Here is a 17860-nt window from a genome sequence, read left to right on the forward strand (position 1 = left end):
GAGGAGGCTGGCCTGCTGGTAGGCAGGATGGGAGGCGGTCGGAGAGGAGGGAGCCCAGCGCCCTTCCCCTGCCCCACGCACTCCCACCCTCTCTGGTACCTGGAAGCACAGCCTCCCCTCCCGCTGCCCCTGCTCCTGGCGGGCGGGGAAGGCGAGGCGAGCTCTAGCTAGGACGCCAGGCGCGGCGCCCACGGAGCCGGGCCTCTGTCTGTGCAGGAGATGCTGTGCGCCGCAGCCCTGTCGTCTGTGCTTTGTGCAGCGCTCATCTGCCTCGTCCATCGTGCCGTCTGGTTCTCTGTCTCTCTCCTCTCCTTCCCCTCACCCCATTCTCTGGCCTCGCTTGTGGTTCTCTGGCCCCCGTGCTCCTCCCCTCCTCCCCTCTGGGTGTGCGTGGGTGGTTGCCCCACGGCCCGTGTTGATAACTGCTTTGTTTCTGATTGATCTCAGCTATCTGGGCAGTGTTGTCGAGACAAGCCTCTCCTCAGCTCAATAGGTAAGGGAGCTCCGCGGCTGGGGCGGGGCGGGGGGTGGACAGGCGGACGGGGCTTCGGCAGGGCCATCGCTTCCTTTACAGGGGAATCCAGGCCATGTCCCCTCCCACCCGCGTGGGCGGCAGCTCCGCTGCTCCGGGCCCCACGGCTTCTGGGTTCCCCACATCATGCTGCTCCCACAGCCTCACCGGGCCGCGCTCGGGCACCGCCTAGCTGCAGCTTCTGATGCCCGCCCCACACGCCACGCCTGCCCCAGAGCCTCCCTGCAGTTCCCCTCACTCAGACCCCTGCTGCCCACACACCCAGGGCCTCCCACGGACGCCCCCGGGGACCCTGCATGCTCCCCGAGGGGCCTAGAATGCCTACGATCCGCTTTGCATCTCTGCACCTCTGGAAACACCAGGGCCACACTCAGATCCAGAAACATCCAGAAACACCGCCTCTCCCCTGTCCCCCCGCAGCCTCAGGCAGGGTGTCCCCCGCCCCTCCCCCCGCCCCATCCTGGCCCCCCAGAGACTCAGGTCTTCCTCGGGGGTTGCTGGTCCCTCCCAGTCTTCTCAGGCTCGCTCTGATATTGTCAGGAGCCAGGGTTGGGGTGCGGCCCCGTTCCTTCCCTCAACGGCTGGGTTGTCCCCAGGACCAGGTCACCTGTAGTCCTGTAAGGTCAGGGGCGGGGAGACGCCGCCACTTGCCGTGCCCCTTGCCTGCCGGAGCCCGTTGGGGGCTGTTACAAGACTGACACGTGGACCTCGCCCTCGGGTCAGATTGCCCCCAGACCCCGTAGTGGCCACTCCCGATCCCACTGGGTCACAGCTCCAGGGGCCTGGGAGGAGTTCCCGAGTGCAGAGGACAGGCTGGCCCTGGGGCAGTGCCGCGCTCCTTCCTCTGCCCTCCTCCGAGGGCGTCCCTGCCCCCAAGCCCTGCCCCCAAGCCCTGTCCCCTGCCCCCAAGCCCTGTCCCTCCCGCGTCCTTGCAGGTGGAGGTGTCAGGAATCTGGGGGCTCCCAGAGGGATGTGAGGTCTCCTGCAGAGGCTTGGGGTCACCCGAGACTCACTGTCTCCCACGGTGGCTGCGACACTCCTATTTGCCGTGGACGCCCCTGCCTGTGCTTCTGGGCACTAGCAGCGTGGGAGCTTCCCATGGGGAGAAGCACCTGCGTCCCCTGCCTACCTAGAGATGCCAGAGGGCTCAGGACGCTATGCTCAGGCGTAGGACCGGCCGCCCGTGAGGAGGGCTGTGCTGTGTGGCCGTGTCCTTGTGCTCTGCAGCCGCAGGCTTGTTAGCAGCCGAGGCCCCGGGGGGCGTGTGAGGCTGGTTGGGTGTCAGGCTGCGGCCGCGAGCAGTGGCGAGCAGGGCCGGCGTTGGGCCGTAGGTGTGAGCCCACCCTCACCTGCCGACGGCCGCCCGTCCCCCACCGTCCGTGCTCGCCCTCCCTCCCTCCCTCCCTCCCTGAGTCCCAGTTCTGACCCCCGCCACCCCCAGAGAGGAGGGAGCTCCAGGCCCAGCCGTCACTGCACTCCCGGACAGTGCCTGGACCCCCGCCCTGCGGTGACCACCACGCCCTCACCCGGCTGTCGCCCTGCACCCCCAGCATGCCCCACCCGCCCCCGCCGAGGGCCGGGCCCCTGTACCCTCACTGCTGTGGCAAACCCAGAAACCAAGGGCAGTGGTGGGGGACCGTGGGATCCTTGGGGCCTGGCCGGGTCCCCAGCCGAGGAGAGTCAGGTGCCCCCCGCAGCCCGGAGCCGGGCCTTGGTGGTGCTGGGCAGCACGAGCCACCCTAGTCCTGCTTGCTGAGAGCTCCCCGGGCGCGGGAGCTGCTGGGGCCATCGGGAGGCGTTAGGCTCCTCTTCAGACGCTGTCTTCATGCTGCGCCTTTGCATGTGTCTCCACTCGGTCTTGCTTGGAGAGGATGTGACGCGTCTTGTCTACGTGCGTTCTCGCTCTGTTCCTGTTTCCTTCAGTCTGTCTCCCGCTCCTTCTCCCCTGGGCCCACAGCGGTCCTCCTTCTCTCCCCCTCTCTGCCTCCCCTCCCTCTCCTCTTCCCAACTCCCATCTCGGAGCGGGAGTTGTACTATGTGGACCTGCCCTGTGTGGGGCCGGCGGGCTCCTGGGCTCTTCCCTGTAGCAGGCCTCTTCTCCCCTCGCCCTCGAGCCCTGTCCCTCAGCACTGACTTTGGCCTGTCGGATGGAGTGGGTCTGGGGGGCGGACCCCAGGAAGGAGCTCCTGAGTCCCGAGTCCTGAGGCCAGACCCTGGGTTTGTCCCAACCCCACGGGGAACGCTGCTGTCGGTCGTCCGGCTTGGGGGGGGGCACGACCTCCGCGGTCCGGACTTTCTCTGTTGTAAGGGGGGGGCGGTGGCAGGACTTGTTCCCGGCTCACCTTGGGCACCACTGGATTTCCTGCCCCTGCCCCCCACCCCGGGTCTGGTCAGGTGGTTACGCAGAGGAGGAAAGCTCCCCTTCCCTCTCGGCCACCGACTGTCGGGGTGCCCGGCCCCGGGGGGCAGGCGCTCGCCTCTCTGTCTGCCTACTTTTGGAACCTTTTTTGTCTGTGTCTTTTCTCCACTGTTTTGGGTGAGCACAGAGCTAAGCAACCATTAGCCAACCCTGGGCTAAATGCTTGATTTGTATGGATTTTATGAAAACAGAGAGAGAAGATTCCAGGCAGTTCCTAGGAGTCATGACCCTCAGTGAAGCATCAGTGGGCTGGAGCGCTGGGGTTCAGGGGAGCTCCACAGACATGGAAGATCTAGGGAGACCCTGGGCTTTTAAGGTTGTACCCCCCCCCCCCAACTTCTTGGGATCAGGAGAGCCTGGTCTGCTGGGCTCCTCTAGGTTTTCGGAGGACCGGGCCTGACGGGGAAGGGGGCCGCCCTCCATCTGTCGGAGAGCCCGGTGGCTGCTGTTGTGGGGTGCACCCTGCTGGTGCACCGCAGACTCCCGGGCCGAGGCCGCGGCAGGGGTGAAGTCGCATAGCCCAGGCCTCCCACCGTCTCCCGGCAGCACGAAGCTCCGTTGTCCATGGTCCCCCATGGGCCTGGGACGTGGTCCCCTTCTAGAGCACAGAGGCGACTTGATTCCAAAGGGCGTCATGGGCTGCAAGTCAAGTGTGTTGGGCCACATTTCACGTTTTTTTTTTCTGTATAATTTGCTAAAAATAATTCAATTTTTGCCCTCCCCTCCCTGTCTGCCCCATCCGTTCGCCCCGTCCGCCCCGTCCTTCCAGACACTTGCTGTTATTTCTCCCTCCTGCATCGGCAGAGTGTCTCGGGGCCTCCAGGAGCCTTCGGTCACGTTTCTGTGTTTGTGCTGAGCCCAGCGCGGAGGCGCGTGGACAGCAGGCGTCCCATCCCGGAGGGGCTGCGGCTCGGCTGTTCCACAAGGGGAAGTTGGCCCGTCCTCCTCAGCGGGTCATCACGGTTTGGGAACTTTGGCCTGAAGACAGACCTTGAGCGCCCCTTCCCCACCCCTGGCGCGTCTTCCCGGGGGCGCACGGGGTTCCCAGGTGGAGCACGGGAGCGCGGCCCTCTGCTAGGTGGCTTCCGAACCTGTTTCCTTCAGGAAGAACTCGGAAGAGCCCTTTGATGTTCTCAGCCTCGGCTCTGTGTCGTGGAGCTGGATCCTTAGGCGAGCTGCTTCAGTTTGCCCCTCTGAGAAATGGGGTCAGTCCAGTATTCACCCGGTAGGGTTCTCGTAAGGACGGGAGAGAACAGTCAGTGCGGCCTGGTAAGTGGTGACTAACCGCCGCGTGACAGAGGCGATGAAGGCCGCGACACGTTGATTTTAGTGAGGACGTCCTTGGAGGTTTCACCCTGCTGGGAGGGTCCCCAGGAACGACCCCGGGCGCCTTGGCCAGTTTCTCTCGTGGCCTCTGGGTCGCTCACCCTGGATTATGTGGTTTAAGCCCTGCCCCCTGGGGCCTCGCATCCCTCACCTCGTGTGGTCCCTTTGAAGAGGCTGGCCTGGACCGGGACACAGGTAAACCCAACGGCTGATTCACACCTTTGATTCTCCTTTTAGGAGCTGGAGAAGCCCTAGTCAAGGATGAGAAGGGGGTGAGCACTGCCCGCCAGCATTGCAAACTCATGCTCCCTCATCCCCTAGCCATCTCCACCCGTTGCCCGCCTTCCAGATTCCCTTGCGGCCGCGCGGCCGCCCTGTCGGGTCCGTGCGGGTGGAGTCGAAGGAGGAGGGGACGGGGATTTGCAGGTTGGGTTTCTGGGGGCAGAAGACCTGACTCCTAACGGTGAGTCGGACTTCCCTCCGAGACCGTGTGCTGCCTGCCCGCGTGTGCGTCTGTGCTGTCAGGGCCTATGGGAAACCCAGGAGCCGCCTCTGACCTGGACTTCGGAGGAGCTTCTGGGTACTTTACGTGCTGAGAGGCTACGGAGTGACGGCATCCATCAGGGAAGGTGGAGGTGGCTTCATTGCCACTTACTGAGGAGGCCCCAGAGACCAGAGGCTTACCACCAGTCAACCTGCGGGTGGCTTCTTGCTCCTTCCCTGCAAGTCCCACCCGTCCCGGGAGACCCGGGAGACGGGCTGCAGACCTCCCTCCCTCCCTCCCTCCCTGCGTTGTCGGTTCTGCCTCGGATTGTCGGCTCACCGCTGGCCGCTTCTCCCCCCCAGGGTTGGCCGTCCTCCTGCTAATCAGGACTTACCCAAAATCCATGTGCTGCAGTTGGAAGAGGCTGGAGGAAGAGCGTGGTCGCCTCCGTGGGTGGTCCCGGGGCGGGCACGTTGCACCCAGCGCTCTCCCTGCCTCTCCTTCTTGGGCTCCTCCTTCCCGGGAAGCAGTGACACTGATAACTCGCCTTCTAGGTTTTCCTTTATGACCCGCGGGCAGTTCTCTCCCGTCCAGTGTGCACCGGTTGCCTCGGCCCAGCCTCGCAGTGGCCTGGGGTCCCCCGGGTCGCAGAGGCCACACGGCTCCAGCAGAATCATGGGCTTCGTTCTAACTGCAGGGTTGATCCATCAGGCGAATGACCGCGTCCGCCCGCGGCGGGGGGACTGGGAGACCGCGGCGCGCGTGGCGTCTCTCCCATCCCTGCTTTTCCCACCGAGCCTGAAAGCGTAGACAGTCCTTGGACGTTTGCCACCGAAGGCAAGGGCTTCACGAGGCTGCCGGATTTGGACGCCCGGCATCCGGGTCGACGTCCACCTTCTTTTGGACTCTGAGCCTAGGCTGCGGGAGGTCTGGGCGCCCGCCCGCCGAGGTGCTGCTGGATGACCATGCCGCCACCCCTGGCTGCTGGGTGCCGCCTGGCTCCGGTGGGCGCCGGGAAGACCCCCGGTGAAGTGGGTTGTACGCACCCCCCTGCCTCACGGGGTGTGGGGCTCCTCGTGGGCCCTGGCCTTTTCCTCCCCGGAGGATGACGGTTCAGCGGCGGTCCTCACCTGCTCTAACCTGCCCTCTTACTTTCCACTTTAAGGTCTCGGTCGTGGTGATTTCTGGCAGCTTGGGGCACGGATGCCGCCTTCTCGCGTTGAGTGACACGTGATGCGGCCCCCTACTAAAGCCTGTCTCCCCCTTTCTTAGGTCTTCTCGTTGCTCCACACGGTGGTTTCCATCCGAGGTAGGCCTCCCGCGGCTCGAGCCTTCTACCGGCTTTTCTCCCTTCCAGGAACAACCGAGAGGCGGGTGCCCGGGACTGCCCAGCACTGTGCCTGTCCTCCCGTGGGCCGGTGCTGTGGTTTTCTTCCAGCCGCTCTTCGGACGCTCCCTCTCTGGGGGCTGACCTGTGCCTCTCTGATTGTCCTTCCAGAACACATCCACCTGCACCCGGGAACGCTGCTACACCTGAGAGGCTGGAGGCTCTGAAATACCAACGGATAAAGAAGCCCAAAAAGTCATCCAAGGGCTCCTCGAAGTCAAAGAAACGATCCGGTAAATGGCGGATCCTCTCTTTCCTCCTCTCTCCGCCGTCATTGTGGGGTTGTTCGGCTCGGGATCCCATCCCTGGGTTGTCTCCAGAATTGAATCCAGCAGTTTATGTCACTGTTTCTTTTTAATATTAGTTACTAAGTAATATGTAAGTATGATTTCCATGTAAACGTTAGAAAGACAGAGTCTCGGATTGTCCTCTCAATCGTTTCCTCCCCACTGGGAACCATTCTTTTGTTCTTTTTTTTTTTTTTTTTTTTTTGAGATTTTATTTCTTTATTTGACAGACAGCAGGGGAGCACAAGCAGGGGGAGCAGGGAGGGGGGAAGGGGAAGCAGGCTCTTTGCTGAGCAGGGAGCTTGGTGTGGGGCTGGACCCAGGACCCCAGGATCATGACCTGACCCAAGGCAGACGCTTCACCGACGGAGTCCCCCAGGCGCCCCGGGAGCCACCTTCTTGGTTGTAAATGTGCTTTCAGAGCGTTCTGTGCATTTGCCTCCAGGAGATACAGCGTGTTGCCTCAATGCGTTTCCAGACGACATAAGTAGCATCTTGATCCCTTTCCCTTCTGCCATAGGCCTTTTGGAACTCTCTTTATTTCCTTATATATTTCTTCTCTGTGATTTCAGACCGTCTAGTTGGACGTGGGATTTGTGGGGTCCTACTCAGTGCTTAGGGCACCTGGTGGCATGGACCTGCCCTCTGCGGGATGACCGAGATAGAATGAAATCTTACGGTAGAGAGAACATTCCTGCTGACATATGTCTGATGTTTTCATCCCACACGGAGGGGTAGCTGCTAAGGTAGTGCAAAAATAATTCAGCCCTTTCCTACACTTAGAAAATTCTTTGGTATTTATCACGTCCTCTTTATTTATTTATTTCACCAATGGTTTTACGAATCTTGTCCCAGGCTGTCAAAAGAGACAGCTGGACAGCTTCCTCGCCGATCTTTAGTAACCACGGACAGTGTTACTACTTTCTTTGGAGGCGGGGTCACGAGTGAGCCTTCTACCAGGCTGCCGGGATCTTTGGAAGACAGGGAGCCTTTGGGTGGTGCTCATATCCTGTTGGTTTATAGATGGGCGAACTGAGGCAGAAGAGGAGAAGATGATGTTTTTAGGGCTTGAGTGAGGAATGGGAGCCCGAAGCTTGAGTGTTCAACCCACTTAAGCTTGTTGCAGTTGAGGACGCACGTACCCACCCACCTACCTATGTTTTTTTTTTTTTTAATTAAAAAAAATTTTTTTAAAAGATTTTATTTATTCTTAAGAGACAGAGAAAGAGGCAGAGACACAGGCAGAAGGAGAAGCAGGCTCCATGCAGGGAGCCCAACGTGGGACTCGATCCTGCGTCTCCAGGATCATGCCCTGGGCCAAAGGTGGCGCTAAACCGCTGGGCCACCTGGGCTCCCCTGTTTTATTTTTTTATTTGCTTTTTTTTTTTTTGCTTATTTATTTTTAACAAAAAGAGCCACACCAGATCCCTGTGTTCCCTCCCGCTCTGCCCCGGCGTCCTGTACCTGTAAGACGTTGATGGCTCCCAAACATCTCTTCCAAGAGCTCACGTCTCATGTTTCCAGCTGCCTGCTAAACACGCACTTAGATGTTTTATAAGCCTCCGAAACGTCCAAAATAGAGTTATCGATCGTCACCCTCTCCAAATGTGCGTCTCCTACCTCCTCCCCACCTTCTTGCATAGCACTGCTACAGGCCTCGCCACTCAGCCTTGCTCCTTGTCTGGCCTCACGGGTCCTGCCCAGCCACTTGGTAAGGTCTGCGGGACCAACTTTTATAGCACGTCCTCCATCCGACTCTTTCCCACTTCAGTTGCTAAAACTAAAGCCATTCCCACCCTGATTCTCGCAGTGGCCTCCTTGCTGGTTGTCTCACTCCCTCCTTACTCCTACAGTGCAGTCTACACTCAGCAACTGGAGAGATCTTCAGACCATGCGGTAGCGTCCTCTTGGCAATGCACACACACATGCACCCGGAGAAAACCTTCTAGAAGCTTCCTGCTGCAGCCAGAGCAGATTCCAAGCTCTTTAGGATTCCCGCCTCCATCTTCCTTGCCTCACTGTCCTTTGCTCGCTCTGCTTCAGCTACAGTGGCCTCCTTCCTTCCTTCCTTCCTTCCTTCCTTCCTTCCTTCCTTCCTTCCGTCTCTGAAACATGGCAGTTGGCTCATCAGCCATGGGTCTCACTTTCGCCCATCCTCCTTCTGTTGGGAAACTCCTCCCTTGGGGCTTCAGAAAGCTCGTCGGCCTTTCAAGAGTAGAACCATGCTTTATTTTTTGGTTTATTTTTTAAGATTTTAGTCGTTTACTTGAGAGAGAGAGAGAGAGAGAGAACGAGTGAGAGGGAGAAGCAGGCTGCCTGCCAAGCAGGGAGCCCGAGGTGGGGCTCAATCCCAGGACCCCCAAGATCACGCCCCGAGCTGAAGGCAGACGATAACTCACCGAGCTGCCCAGGCACCCCAGGACCGTGCTTAGTCATTTGCTCTCACGTGGCCTTCTTTTTGTCTTTCTTTGTAGGACTTTCAGTATCTGGAAATTGTATTTCTGTATTTTTTAAGTCCACACTAAAGTATAATTTTCTAGAAACCCAGCCCTTTACTGCCGTATCTGCAGAAGAGCCACGAGGCAGCGTGGTGGCCCTGGCCATCTAGGAAGGGCCTCGCCTGGCTCTACGGCAAGGATTGAAGTCTTGGGTAGAGTCCATCACTGCTGGGGGGCGGGGAGTGACAGCACGTGTTGAGGTCCACCCATCCTTGGAAGCCCCAGTCCCCAGCTCCTACAATGATGTTTGGTACCTCGGAGGCATGGAGGGAGAAACATTGATATTACTCTGATAAAAGTTAAAATACTAGATAACAGGTTTTAAATCAAAACATTTAATATTACATAAAAGATAAGTGCTGGTGGACTGGGCGCATCCTGCTTCCCTCCGCTCTCCGTGCACCCAGGGGAGCGGATGCGGGTCATTGGTTCCCAGCAAGGACCCCCTTGGCCACAGGGCCCCCAGCCCTGGCTGCACCACAAGGGGCTGAGGGGTCACTGGTGGTGAGGACCGGGTTGTCTGCTGCGGTCACCCCCGGCCCGGCTACACTGATGAGTCTCGTCCTGCTAGAAAGCCGGGGTGTGAGTCTCCGCGGATGGAAGAGGTGAGTGAGTGGGGTTTCCGTCTTCCCTTTCACCCACTTTATTTTCTTCCCGTTTGTTTGCTGTACCTGTTCCCTCCTCCCTAGACGGTCCTGCCTCCCAGGCTCAGCAGCTTCCAGACTCCCAGGTTCTGTGGCCCGATGAAGCCGTCTGCCTCCGAAAGAAGAAGAGACATTCTCGGCCTGACCCCTTTGCCCGCCTCTCAGACCTGTGCCACCGCCAGCTCCCGGAAGACCAGACGGCGATTCTCAACAGCGTGGATCACGACGACCCCGGCCACGCCACCTTGCTGTGACACCATGAGCGCTGAGCGGTCCCGGAGCGGTGCGGTGGCGCTGGGCTGAGGGGCTGGGGAGGGGGCCGGGGTGTGCCGGCAGGGGGGCAGCTGGGGGGCTGCTTCCCCTGCGGCCTGGCCCGCGGGCGTCGCCATGGGGACAGAGGGCTGGGGCTCGTGGGAGCGATTAGGAAGCGATCGGGGGTCAGGGAGGGACCTGCCTTGCCCCCCTCGGCTCTCCGGCGGCGGGATGTTTCTCGCCTCCGCAGATCCCTTGGGAGCGAGGAAGGGAAAGTGATGGCTCTTACTGCTCTCCGCTCTGTGGGGTGTTCGGGTCCTGGAGGAGGGCTGGGCTCCCCTCCCCTCTTCTGAATCTACATATACATAGATATAGATACAAATGCATCGTATGTAGTTTGTGGGCCTCTCTATGTATATATATGTACATTGAAGCAAAGTGCTGTTTATTTCTGTGGTCAGTGGAGGAAGGAGGAGGAGCGCGGCGAAGGCGTGGGGTCCATGGGGGGCGGCCCACAGGGCCAGCGGGCGTCCCCCCGCAGCCAGGAGCCGGGCCTCCTCCGCTGAACTCCCCGAGCACAGAGGGGCCGCGGCTGGGCTACAGCACAGCTAAACCCGAGCCTTGGGCCCGGCTCAGGCCACGCAGCGGGGGCTGCTCAGCAGCAAGGCGGCCCCCCCGCAGCCCCCCGTCCTGCAGCCCTGGTGCTGAGCCCCGAGCTGCCGCGGCTCTATTTATATCCTGCTCGGCTCAGCGCCCTCCGGAGTGGAGGATTGGATCCCTCCTTTCCTTTTGTGGGAAGCTAATTCCCCAGATTGAGTAATTGCCACTTGCGGGCCTGCCTGCGGCTCCTCCCGCCTCCCCGTGTGCTGCCTGCGGGCTCCTCTCTGCCCGGGGCTCAGCTGCCAGGTCGGGTCGGGTCAGGCCGGGCTAAGGGATAAGGGAGCGCCCGGATTCCCAGTCCTGGGGGCACGCTGGGCCCCCTGCCGTCCCCTGGATTCATTTACGGGAACAGGCTGAAGCAGGGGTGGAGCTGGAAGGGGAGGTGGGCTGGGGCCTGGGCTCCGACCTTTTCTGCCACAATCTCGTCCTAGTTCACAGCATTAGCAGCAGAAGCGCCTGTGAGGCCGTGTTGCCGTGCCTGAGGGTGCGTCTGTGTCCCAGTGCGGTGGTGGTGCTGCTGGGCAGTGCCCCGCTCCGTGGGGCCGCGCTCTTGCTGCCTGGGGATAAAGGTGCTGCGGGTCCTCGACGTGTCTCCTCCTGGTGCTCTGGTCCTGGCGGCTCCGGGCACCTGCCTCTCCCTGCCACCTGTGTGGCTGCCGCCCGGTCAAAGTGCCAGAGGCTCTGCACAGTTGCTAGCGGGAGAGCGGCGCAGGGGGAGGCCCCAAGGGCTGGGGAGCGGCGCCTCGCTGGGAGCCCCATCTTAGGGTCGGTTCTTCTCTGCTGCACAAGCTCTGGTGCTTCCGTCCTGTCACCCTGCCAGTGGGGCCCGACTCCGCCTTGGGGGTCTAGCCACAGGTTGCCCGAGGATGGGGAGGCGGAGGGGGAGGGCCTCACCCTGGGGACCTCCGTGCTCCCTGCCCTGGGCCTCGGGTGTCCGGGACCACCCGGCCAGGGTGAGGAGGAGCAGAGGCCGGGCCTCCGCCTGGCACCCCGGGGCAGCTCTACCTCCGCCCGGGCGTGTGGGAAGCGGTCACAGGTCTCCCGCCGGGTCACTTGCAGCCTGTCCTGGTGCGCGGGGTGCGGGCCGACCGGGCGGATCCCAGCTGAAATGTGGGGGTGCGATCCGTGGGACCTTAGGGTGGGGGGGCCCTTCCTGGGCGCTGTGCTCGAATTCTAGGTCCCAAGCGTGGAAAGGAAGAGGAGGAGGTGGGGAGGCATAGGCTCTTCGGGGCACCCTCGGGGCCCCCCTGGCTACAGCTCCCGGCTCCCGGCCGAGGGCCCACCCCAGGCGGTCTCGGAGCTTCCACGGTGCTGACTCCTGTCTTCCCTGCCTCTGGCGGGGCCCTTACCTCGGCACATCAGACCAAATGCTCGGGCTCTGCTTGCGTCCCCAGGCTGGGGGAGGGACACCACACAGCTCTTCACGGCCGCAGCCTCCTGTCCTCCCGCGGCCGTGTCCTGGAAGGCCGGCGGTCCCCTGCACCTGGGGCTCTCTCGGCCCTTTGGGTGCTGTCCCCCCGTCCACGCGACGGAGGGTAAAGGGGCCACGGGCACATGCTTCCATGCAGGGTGTGTGCCCGCGTGTGCATGACGGGGCCGTCGCCATCTCTAGGGCCCACTGTCCTCTCCTCCCCACTGGCAATCGCAGTGCACCCTCTTGAGCTCCCACGACCTCGTGCCCCACCGCGGGGCCAGCAGACACCCCCCAGACCCCTCCCTTCCAGGCCTGGTGCCTTCGCGGGGAGGCAGCCCCACAAAAGCCCATGCCTTGCATCCCGGGTTCCCGCCTGCGCCTGACTGAGCCCCGGGACAGCCTCGGGGGCCGGGGGCTCGTGCAGCAGGACGGGGGCCACGGGTCCCGAGGGGCTCAGGCTGACAGCGTGGGGGGGTGGTGGGGACTAGCAAGGAGGAGGAATCGGATCCTGGATCTCGGGAGCCGGCTGACCACACGGCGTGGCTCCGTGGCTCGTGTGGGGCCCTGCATGCAGGTAGGCGTCCGGGGCCCAGCGGAGCCCATGCGGGGAGCCCTGCCTGCCTCCTCCCTGACCCAGGGGTGGGCGCACGAGGCCCCTGGAGGGTCCCCTTTCTCCAGAGGGAGGATGCTTCAGCGCCAGCTGCTGTGAAGGGCCTGTGCCCGGCGGCCGTGCGCCGGGGCCTCTCAGGCAGGGGTGGGTGACCACTGACACTTCTCAATGCTCTCTCGTCTTTATTTTGGTTTGGGATCTAAAATATTTATAGAGTCGTGCCGATTCCAGTTGTTTTCCTGTGGCCTTTTTATGCAGAGGAAACCGGGTAGGGTTCAGATGTGAAATTTCCTGACTAGCTTGGTTCTTGTTTTTTACCTCGTTTTTGTTTTGTTTGTTGTTTTTGCTGAGTTGACAAAACAGTAGCTTCAAGGGAGAAACAGACTTCACAAAAAAACGTCAGGGCGACTTTGCCCCTCCCCGGGATTAGAATCCAGGGCCGAGGTGTGCGTGGCTGCAGCTGTTTCTTCCAGTTTTGTTAGAAAGCCTTCTGGGGGGTTGGGGTGGGCTGGGGGGAGAATTGTACATAAAGTACGTTTTATTACTATGTAGAAACATAAGAAAAGAGAAGCTAATGGTTAATCTCGGGCTTGCTTTGCTTGCATGTAGAGGAGCTTTGGGCGCCCTCACGGGTCGCTGGGGAGCAGTCGGAAGGAGTCAAAGGGTAGAGAGGGCGGGAGCGGGGAAGAGCGCGCATCTTCATCCGCCCTCCTGGCCCGCCCTGCCATCCTGTCCTCTGTAGGACACAGGGAGGCAGGCTTGGGCAGGCCGGACGCTCGGAGCCCCAGGGGCCGCCCTTGTTGCTCTGGGGGAACGGTCCGGATCTAAGGTGAATAAAGGACTTGGCGGGGTGGGGTATTTCAGGAGCGGGAGTCAGAGAGTGGGAGCACAGAAAGGAGGTCAGAGCCTTTGTGTAGGGTCTGTAAGGCCGGAAGGGGGACAGAGGGCGAGGTCAATCCCATGGGAGGCGGTGGGGACCCTGAGATGTGATAGTGAGGCCAAGGCAGGATGGGGAACATCAAGCCTTACCTTTCTGTTTGCGGCATGTGGCAACTTACCCCTAAGGGTACCATGTACAAGTTGGGTAGGGATGGGGGTCATCCCAAGAAAGCAAAGAGGCGCCATTGCCCGGGGCGGGGCAGGCTGGGGAGCCGTGGCGGCAAGGATGGTTAGGGGGACAGGGTGGGAGGGTGATGGAGCCGTTGAAGACGGACTGAGGAGCGGGGTCTCGGCCGAGCGGCCCAGCCTGGCTCTCAGGACGGGTCTCGCTTCCTTAGCTGGCCTCCCTCGCGTCTCCTAGAATTAGCCTATAACACGAAGTGCCCGAGCCAAATGCGGTCATATCCTCTGTGATGTCCTTCAACTTCATCCATCTGCTTTCCGGGGTTGCTCAGGCCCGGAGCTAGGAGATTTGTCCTGAGAGTCCCATCGGATCGCCAGCTCTGTCGGGGGAGAAGGAAGACTCGTTCTCATGAGCTTCGTGCGCTCGTTTTCCTAAGCGGGAGCGTCGGGCGGCCTTTTCCCTCCCCTCTGCCGTGAGGAAGACGCGGTTGCTGGTGGAGGGAGGACGGGGGCGGGAGGGTAGGGTTCAGGGAGGGGGTGGCTGGTGCACCTGTCCCCTTTTCTTCTTGAGCACAGAGGCTGCCTTCGGACCGTGAAGCCACACAGTGGCTCCAGACCTGGAGGTCTCGTTCTCACTTTCTCCTCCTTCGACGGCGTGAGGCCAGAGTCTGGCATCGAAGGACAAACGAGACCGGCCCTTCCTTTGTCCTCTCTGAGTCCGCAGCCCGGCTTCCTCTCACATCGAGAGGCAGAATGAAAAATCTCTTCTTTAGAAGAAGTCCATAAAAATCAAGCCCAGGCGGGATGCCAGCCCTCCTGGCACCTTGATGTTCGGTTAGGGAGGTGGGGGGTCCCCATTACCCCCCATCCTTCTGATTGGTGGTGAAATCATGCTGCTCTAGGGCTTTTTTTCTGGACCCCCCTGTCCGTAGTTTTCAAATAAGTCGTGAACAAATAGAATGTCCTCACCACATGTTCTGTGTTTTGGAAGTGGTTTCACAACCTCATTTTGAGCTGATCAAATAATTCCTAATAGATCGAATCTGATCCAAAGACACGCGCCCCCCGCCCCCCACCCCGGACCTTACCCCAAGGCTTTCTGGGTAGGATAAAGAAAACTGAAGTATCAGTGCAAATATCCTTAATGGCCTGCCACACCTTATGGAAGGGAGAGTTGGAGGATCTCTGTTAATAAATCCCTTGCTAGGACGGCAGCCAGCAGTCGAACTCACTTAGGTATTCTCTTCTGTCATGGGTCGGTAGTAGTAGTTGGGGTTGTTGAAGACGTTATGGGCAGCTCTGGACCCCTGGCTGGGGAGACTTAGGTTGGGGAGTGAGGGTGGTGCAGAGGCTCAGTTCCTGTCCCTGGTACCTTGGCTGTTGGCCTTTCCCATCCCGCTGGATGGGGACGTGGATGGCGGTCTTGGCCTGTTGTTCCTTTTGGTCTCGAAGGAATGTGCTTCACCGTCCCCACCTCTCCCTGGCACTGGATTTCCTGGATTTATTTCAGGAACTAGGGCAAGCTCTCCACCTCCACCCCATATACACACCAGCTAGGCCTTTCCTTCCTTACCCCACTTCTTTACGGCTCCAGGGATCTTAAATTTGTGCATGGTTTACAGATGGGGAGACGGTTGGGTGGGGAAGGGAATCTGGGAGGGGAGACGGGTTGGGCTGGGGGGGGGCGGGATTTACATTTTCAGCCTTAGAAACACTGCGAGCATGTTTTTGGGGTTTTCACATATTAGGTGGAAGGGGCAAGTGCAGACCCTCCTCGTGGGCGATGAGGGCTTCGAGGCTTTGTGCTTCCTTTTGGCTTAGGGCATCCTTGAAACCTCATTTCTGATAGAGGGGAATAGACCTCCTCATGGGCATCTTGTAGTCCGTGGAAGGCAGTTGCCAGTCGCTTTGTCAGTGCGTATTCACTGCCCATGCCAGCAGAGAGGTCTGTCGGTGGACAGCGGCCTAGCTGGGCCAGGAACGGGGCCGTCTCCCCCGTCCCTCTAAGTTGCGGGGTCGTCTCCCTGGTTCTCCGGCCCCCGCCAGCTGTCTAGTCTGTGCTCCTTTCCTGGGCTCAGGAAGTGAGAACGTGTGTGCGCTGTGTGGGTGCGAGACTGGGGTTTGCGTGTGAGAGTGTGTGGGCGTGGTGTGTATGTGGTGTTTGGGGAGTGTGTGCTGTTGTGTTGTGTGATGTAGGTGTTTGTGTTTGGCGTGTTTGTGGTGTGTGTATGTGAGTGTGGTGTGTGTGTATGGGGTACGTGGGTGTTTGTGTCTGTGTCTGGCGTCTTTGCCGTATGTGGGTGTGTGGTTTGTGGTGCGTGCGGTGTGGGATGTGTTTGTGGTTTGAGGTGTGTGTGTGTGTCTGTGTGTGTCTAGAGGTTTATAAGGACACAACTAATTTGCCTGAGGAGCATCAGGCCTGGACGAACCCCTCTTTGGTTGACTCTTTGATAGGCAACTTCTGTGTAGGTAGGAGGGTGAAATTAGTGACACACCATCCTTAGTGTATTTTTTATGGAGATTGTATATAAAATTATATAAGTGCATATAATTTGTTCTATTTTAAGGAGAGAGGGAACTTATGTAATGGGTGGGTGGGTGCAAGGATCAGATGCAGTAGTCAGGAGTGGGAGGCTTCAGGCAAGTGGGGCATCTGGGGAGTGGGAAGCGGGAGGACAGGAGACTCAAGCTGGGCAGGAGGAGTGGGGCTCACGCCCTGGGCGCACATATATAAATATACAGAAAACCTATATAAAGTCTATCTAGCTAGCTTATCTATATATCTATATGAAGTCATAGTTTGCTTTATTTTTGTACCTGTGCTTAGAGACGTCTTGAGCCGGACCGCCTTGCCCAGGTGGCCTGGAATACGAGCTCATGCCTTGATGCCCCCACCTCCCCCGTCCTCCCTCCATGCCGCTCTTCCCCTGAGACGCTCTCTGCCCAGAGTTGCTGGGGTCTTCCGGATGGGAATGTGCGTACAGGAAGATTAAAAAAAAATAGCAAAACGAATGATCGACTCGCGGAAAGGACAAGTGAGCCGAGGGTTGTGGGAAGCTGCCGGATCTGATGGCCCCAAGGAACTGGGATTTGGGGAAGGACACTGAGGCTCGAACATGTTGGCACGGTGCCTACTGTGGTGAGGACGGAGAGTGACGACTGTGAGTCTGCCCTCCTGTTGCTAAGGGTTGGTACCCGGCTCCTCTGAAGGAACCCGGCTCAGTGACATTAGGAAGGAGGCCAGGGTTCCCTGCGGGCCTACAGCACCTAGGTTACAGCACCTTGACCCGCACGCGCTCTCGGACGGTGTGGCAGCGGGAGGGAGGCACCTCGAGACAGCTTGTCCAGGCCGCCTGCACGGGCTCAGGCCTGGAGACGAATACCCGGGTCGTTCTTGCTGCAGATTCTTGGAACCAGCGTGAATGTGATATATCTAATATAAACATGTCCTATATGCTTTCTTACAGTTATTATTTTGATCGGAAAAATACGGTGTCACTGGAAATGGGGTGGTCGAGTCCTGGGACACGGAGTGGAGGACGAGGTGCGGGAGAAGCACTCTGGGCGTGACGGGGAGGAGGGGGCTGGGTGGAACCTCCTGCTCCCTGGGAACTTAACAGAGCCAAACACCACCACACTGGACGAACTTGGCCCAGAATTGGAGATTTTGGAGAGCGGGAGCTCACTTGCACTGGCGCAGGAAACTTTGTGCGGCCTGAAGAATACCTCCTTGAGAATTCAAGACCTCACATACGCTGCAAGGGCTGTGCACCTTGCAGCCTCAGCAATTGTCTCTTGGGTGCTAGCTTTTCCTTCTGACTTGCCAGAGCTCAGAGTGATGTGTTTGAAGCTGGGAAAGGGCCAGATGGTACAGGCAGCCAGGAGAGACGTGTGCCTGCAGCCTTTCTGCTCTCATCCTTCTCGTCAACTAAAAAAAGGCAATACTAACCCTTCCTCCCCAACCAAAGTGTCGTGTTGTCCCAGAGTTTCTGTCTTAACGGAGTTTGATCATTAGAAGGACTCCGATGCTTTGGCCACCAGTAGGAGCTCTCTTTACCATTTGGGGATATTATGGGAAGAGTAGGTTGGGGTGGAGCTTGAGCCTGACTCCTGACCCTACTGCCCCCACGGTGTAGACCTTATGGGGCTTTGCCATCCACTCAGGCACTGTCCTAGAGGCCCCGGGAGTACTTGCTCAAAACACTTCTCATTTTCTAAGGACACCGAAGGAAAATGGGCTTTGTCCAGACAGTACTGGAAGGGCGCTAACACTGAGTCCAGTTGG

The 17860-nt window shown here is 59.6% G+C and overlaps 1 protein-coding gene across 6 annotated transcripts in view; it reads left to right on the top strand.

The window, feature by feature from the left end:
• Positions 1 to 10267, top strand: part of IGSF9B (immunoglobulin superfamily member 9B) — a 47196-nt gene extending 36929 nt beyond the window's left edge. For 2 of the 6 annotated variants that reach the window (XM_041772548.1, XM_041772549.1), the window contains exons 19-20: positions 6260 to 6381; positions 9623 to 10267. In XM_041772548.1, coding sequence (XP_041628482.1) covers positions 6260 to 6381; positions 9623 to 9831 — 331 coding nt within the window. In that variant the 3' untranslated portion in view covers positions 9832 to 10267. Of the gene's footprint in view, positions 1 to 447; positions 494 to 3755; positions 5766 to 5926; positions 6071 to 6259; positions 6382 to 9622 lie in introns of those variants that run through there. The other 4 variants (XR_005990429.1, XR_005990432.1, XR_005990430.1 and 1 more) reach the window with 4 other exon arrangements.
• Positions 10268 to 17860: the final 7593 nt, after the last annotated feature.

This window comes from Vulpes lagopus, chromosome 10 (assembly GCF_018345385.1).
Source record: "Vulpes lagopus strain Blue_001 chromosome 10, ASM1834538v1, whole genome shotgun sequence".
Taxonomy (NCBI): Eukaryota; Metazoa; Chordata; class Mammalia; order Carnivora; family Canidae; genus Vulpes; species Vulpes lagopus.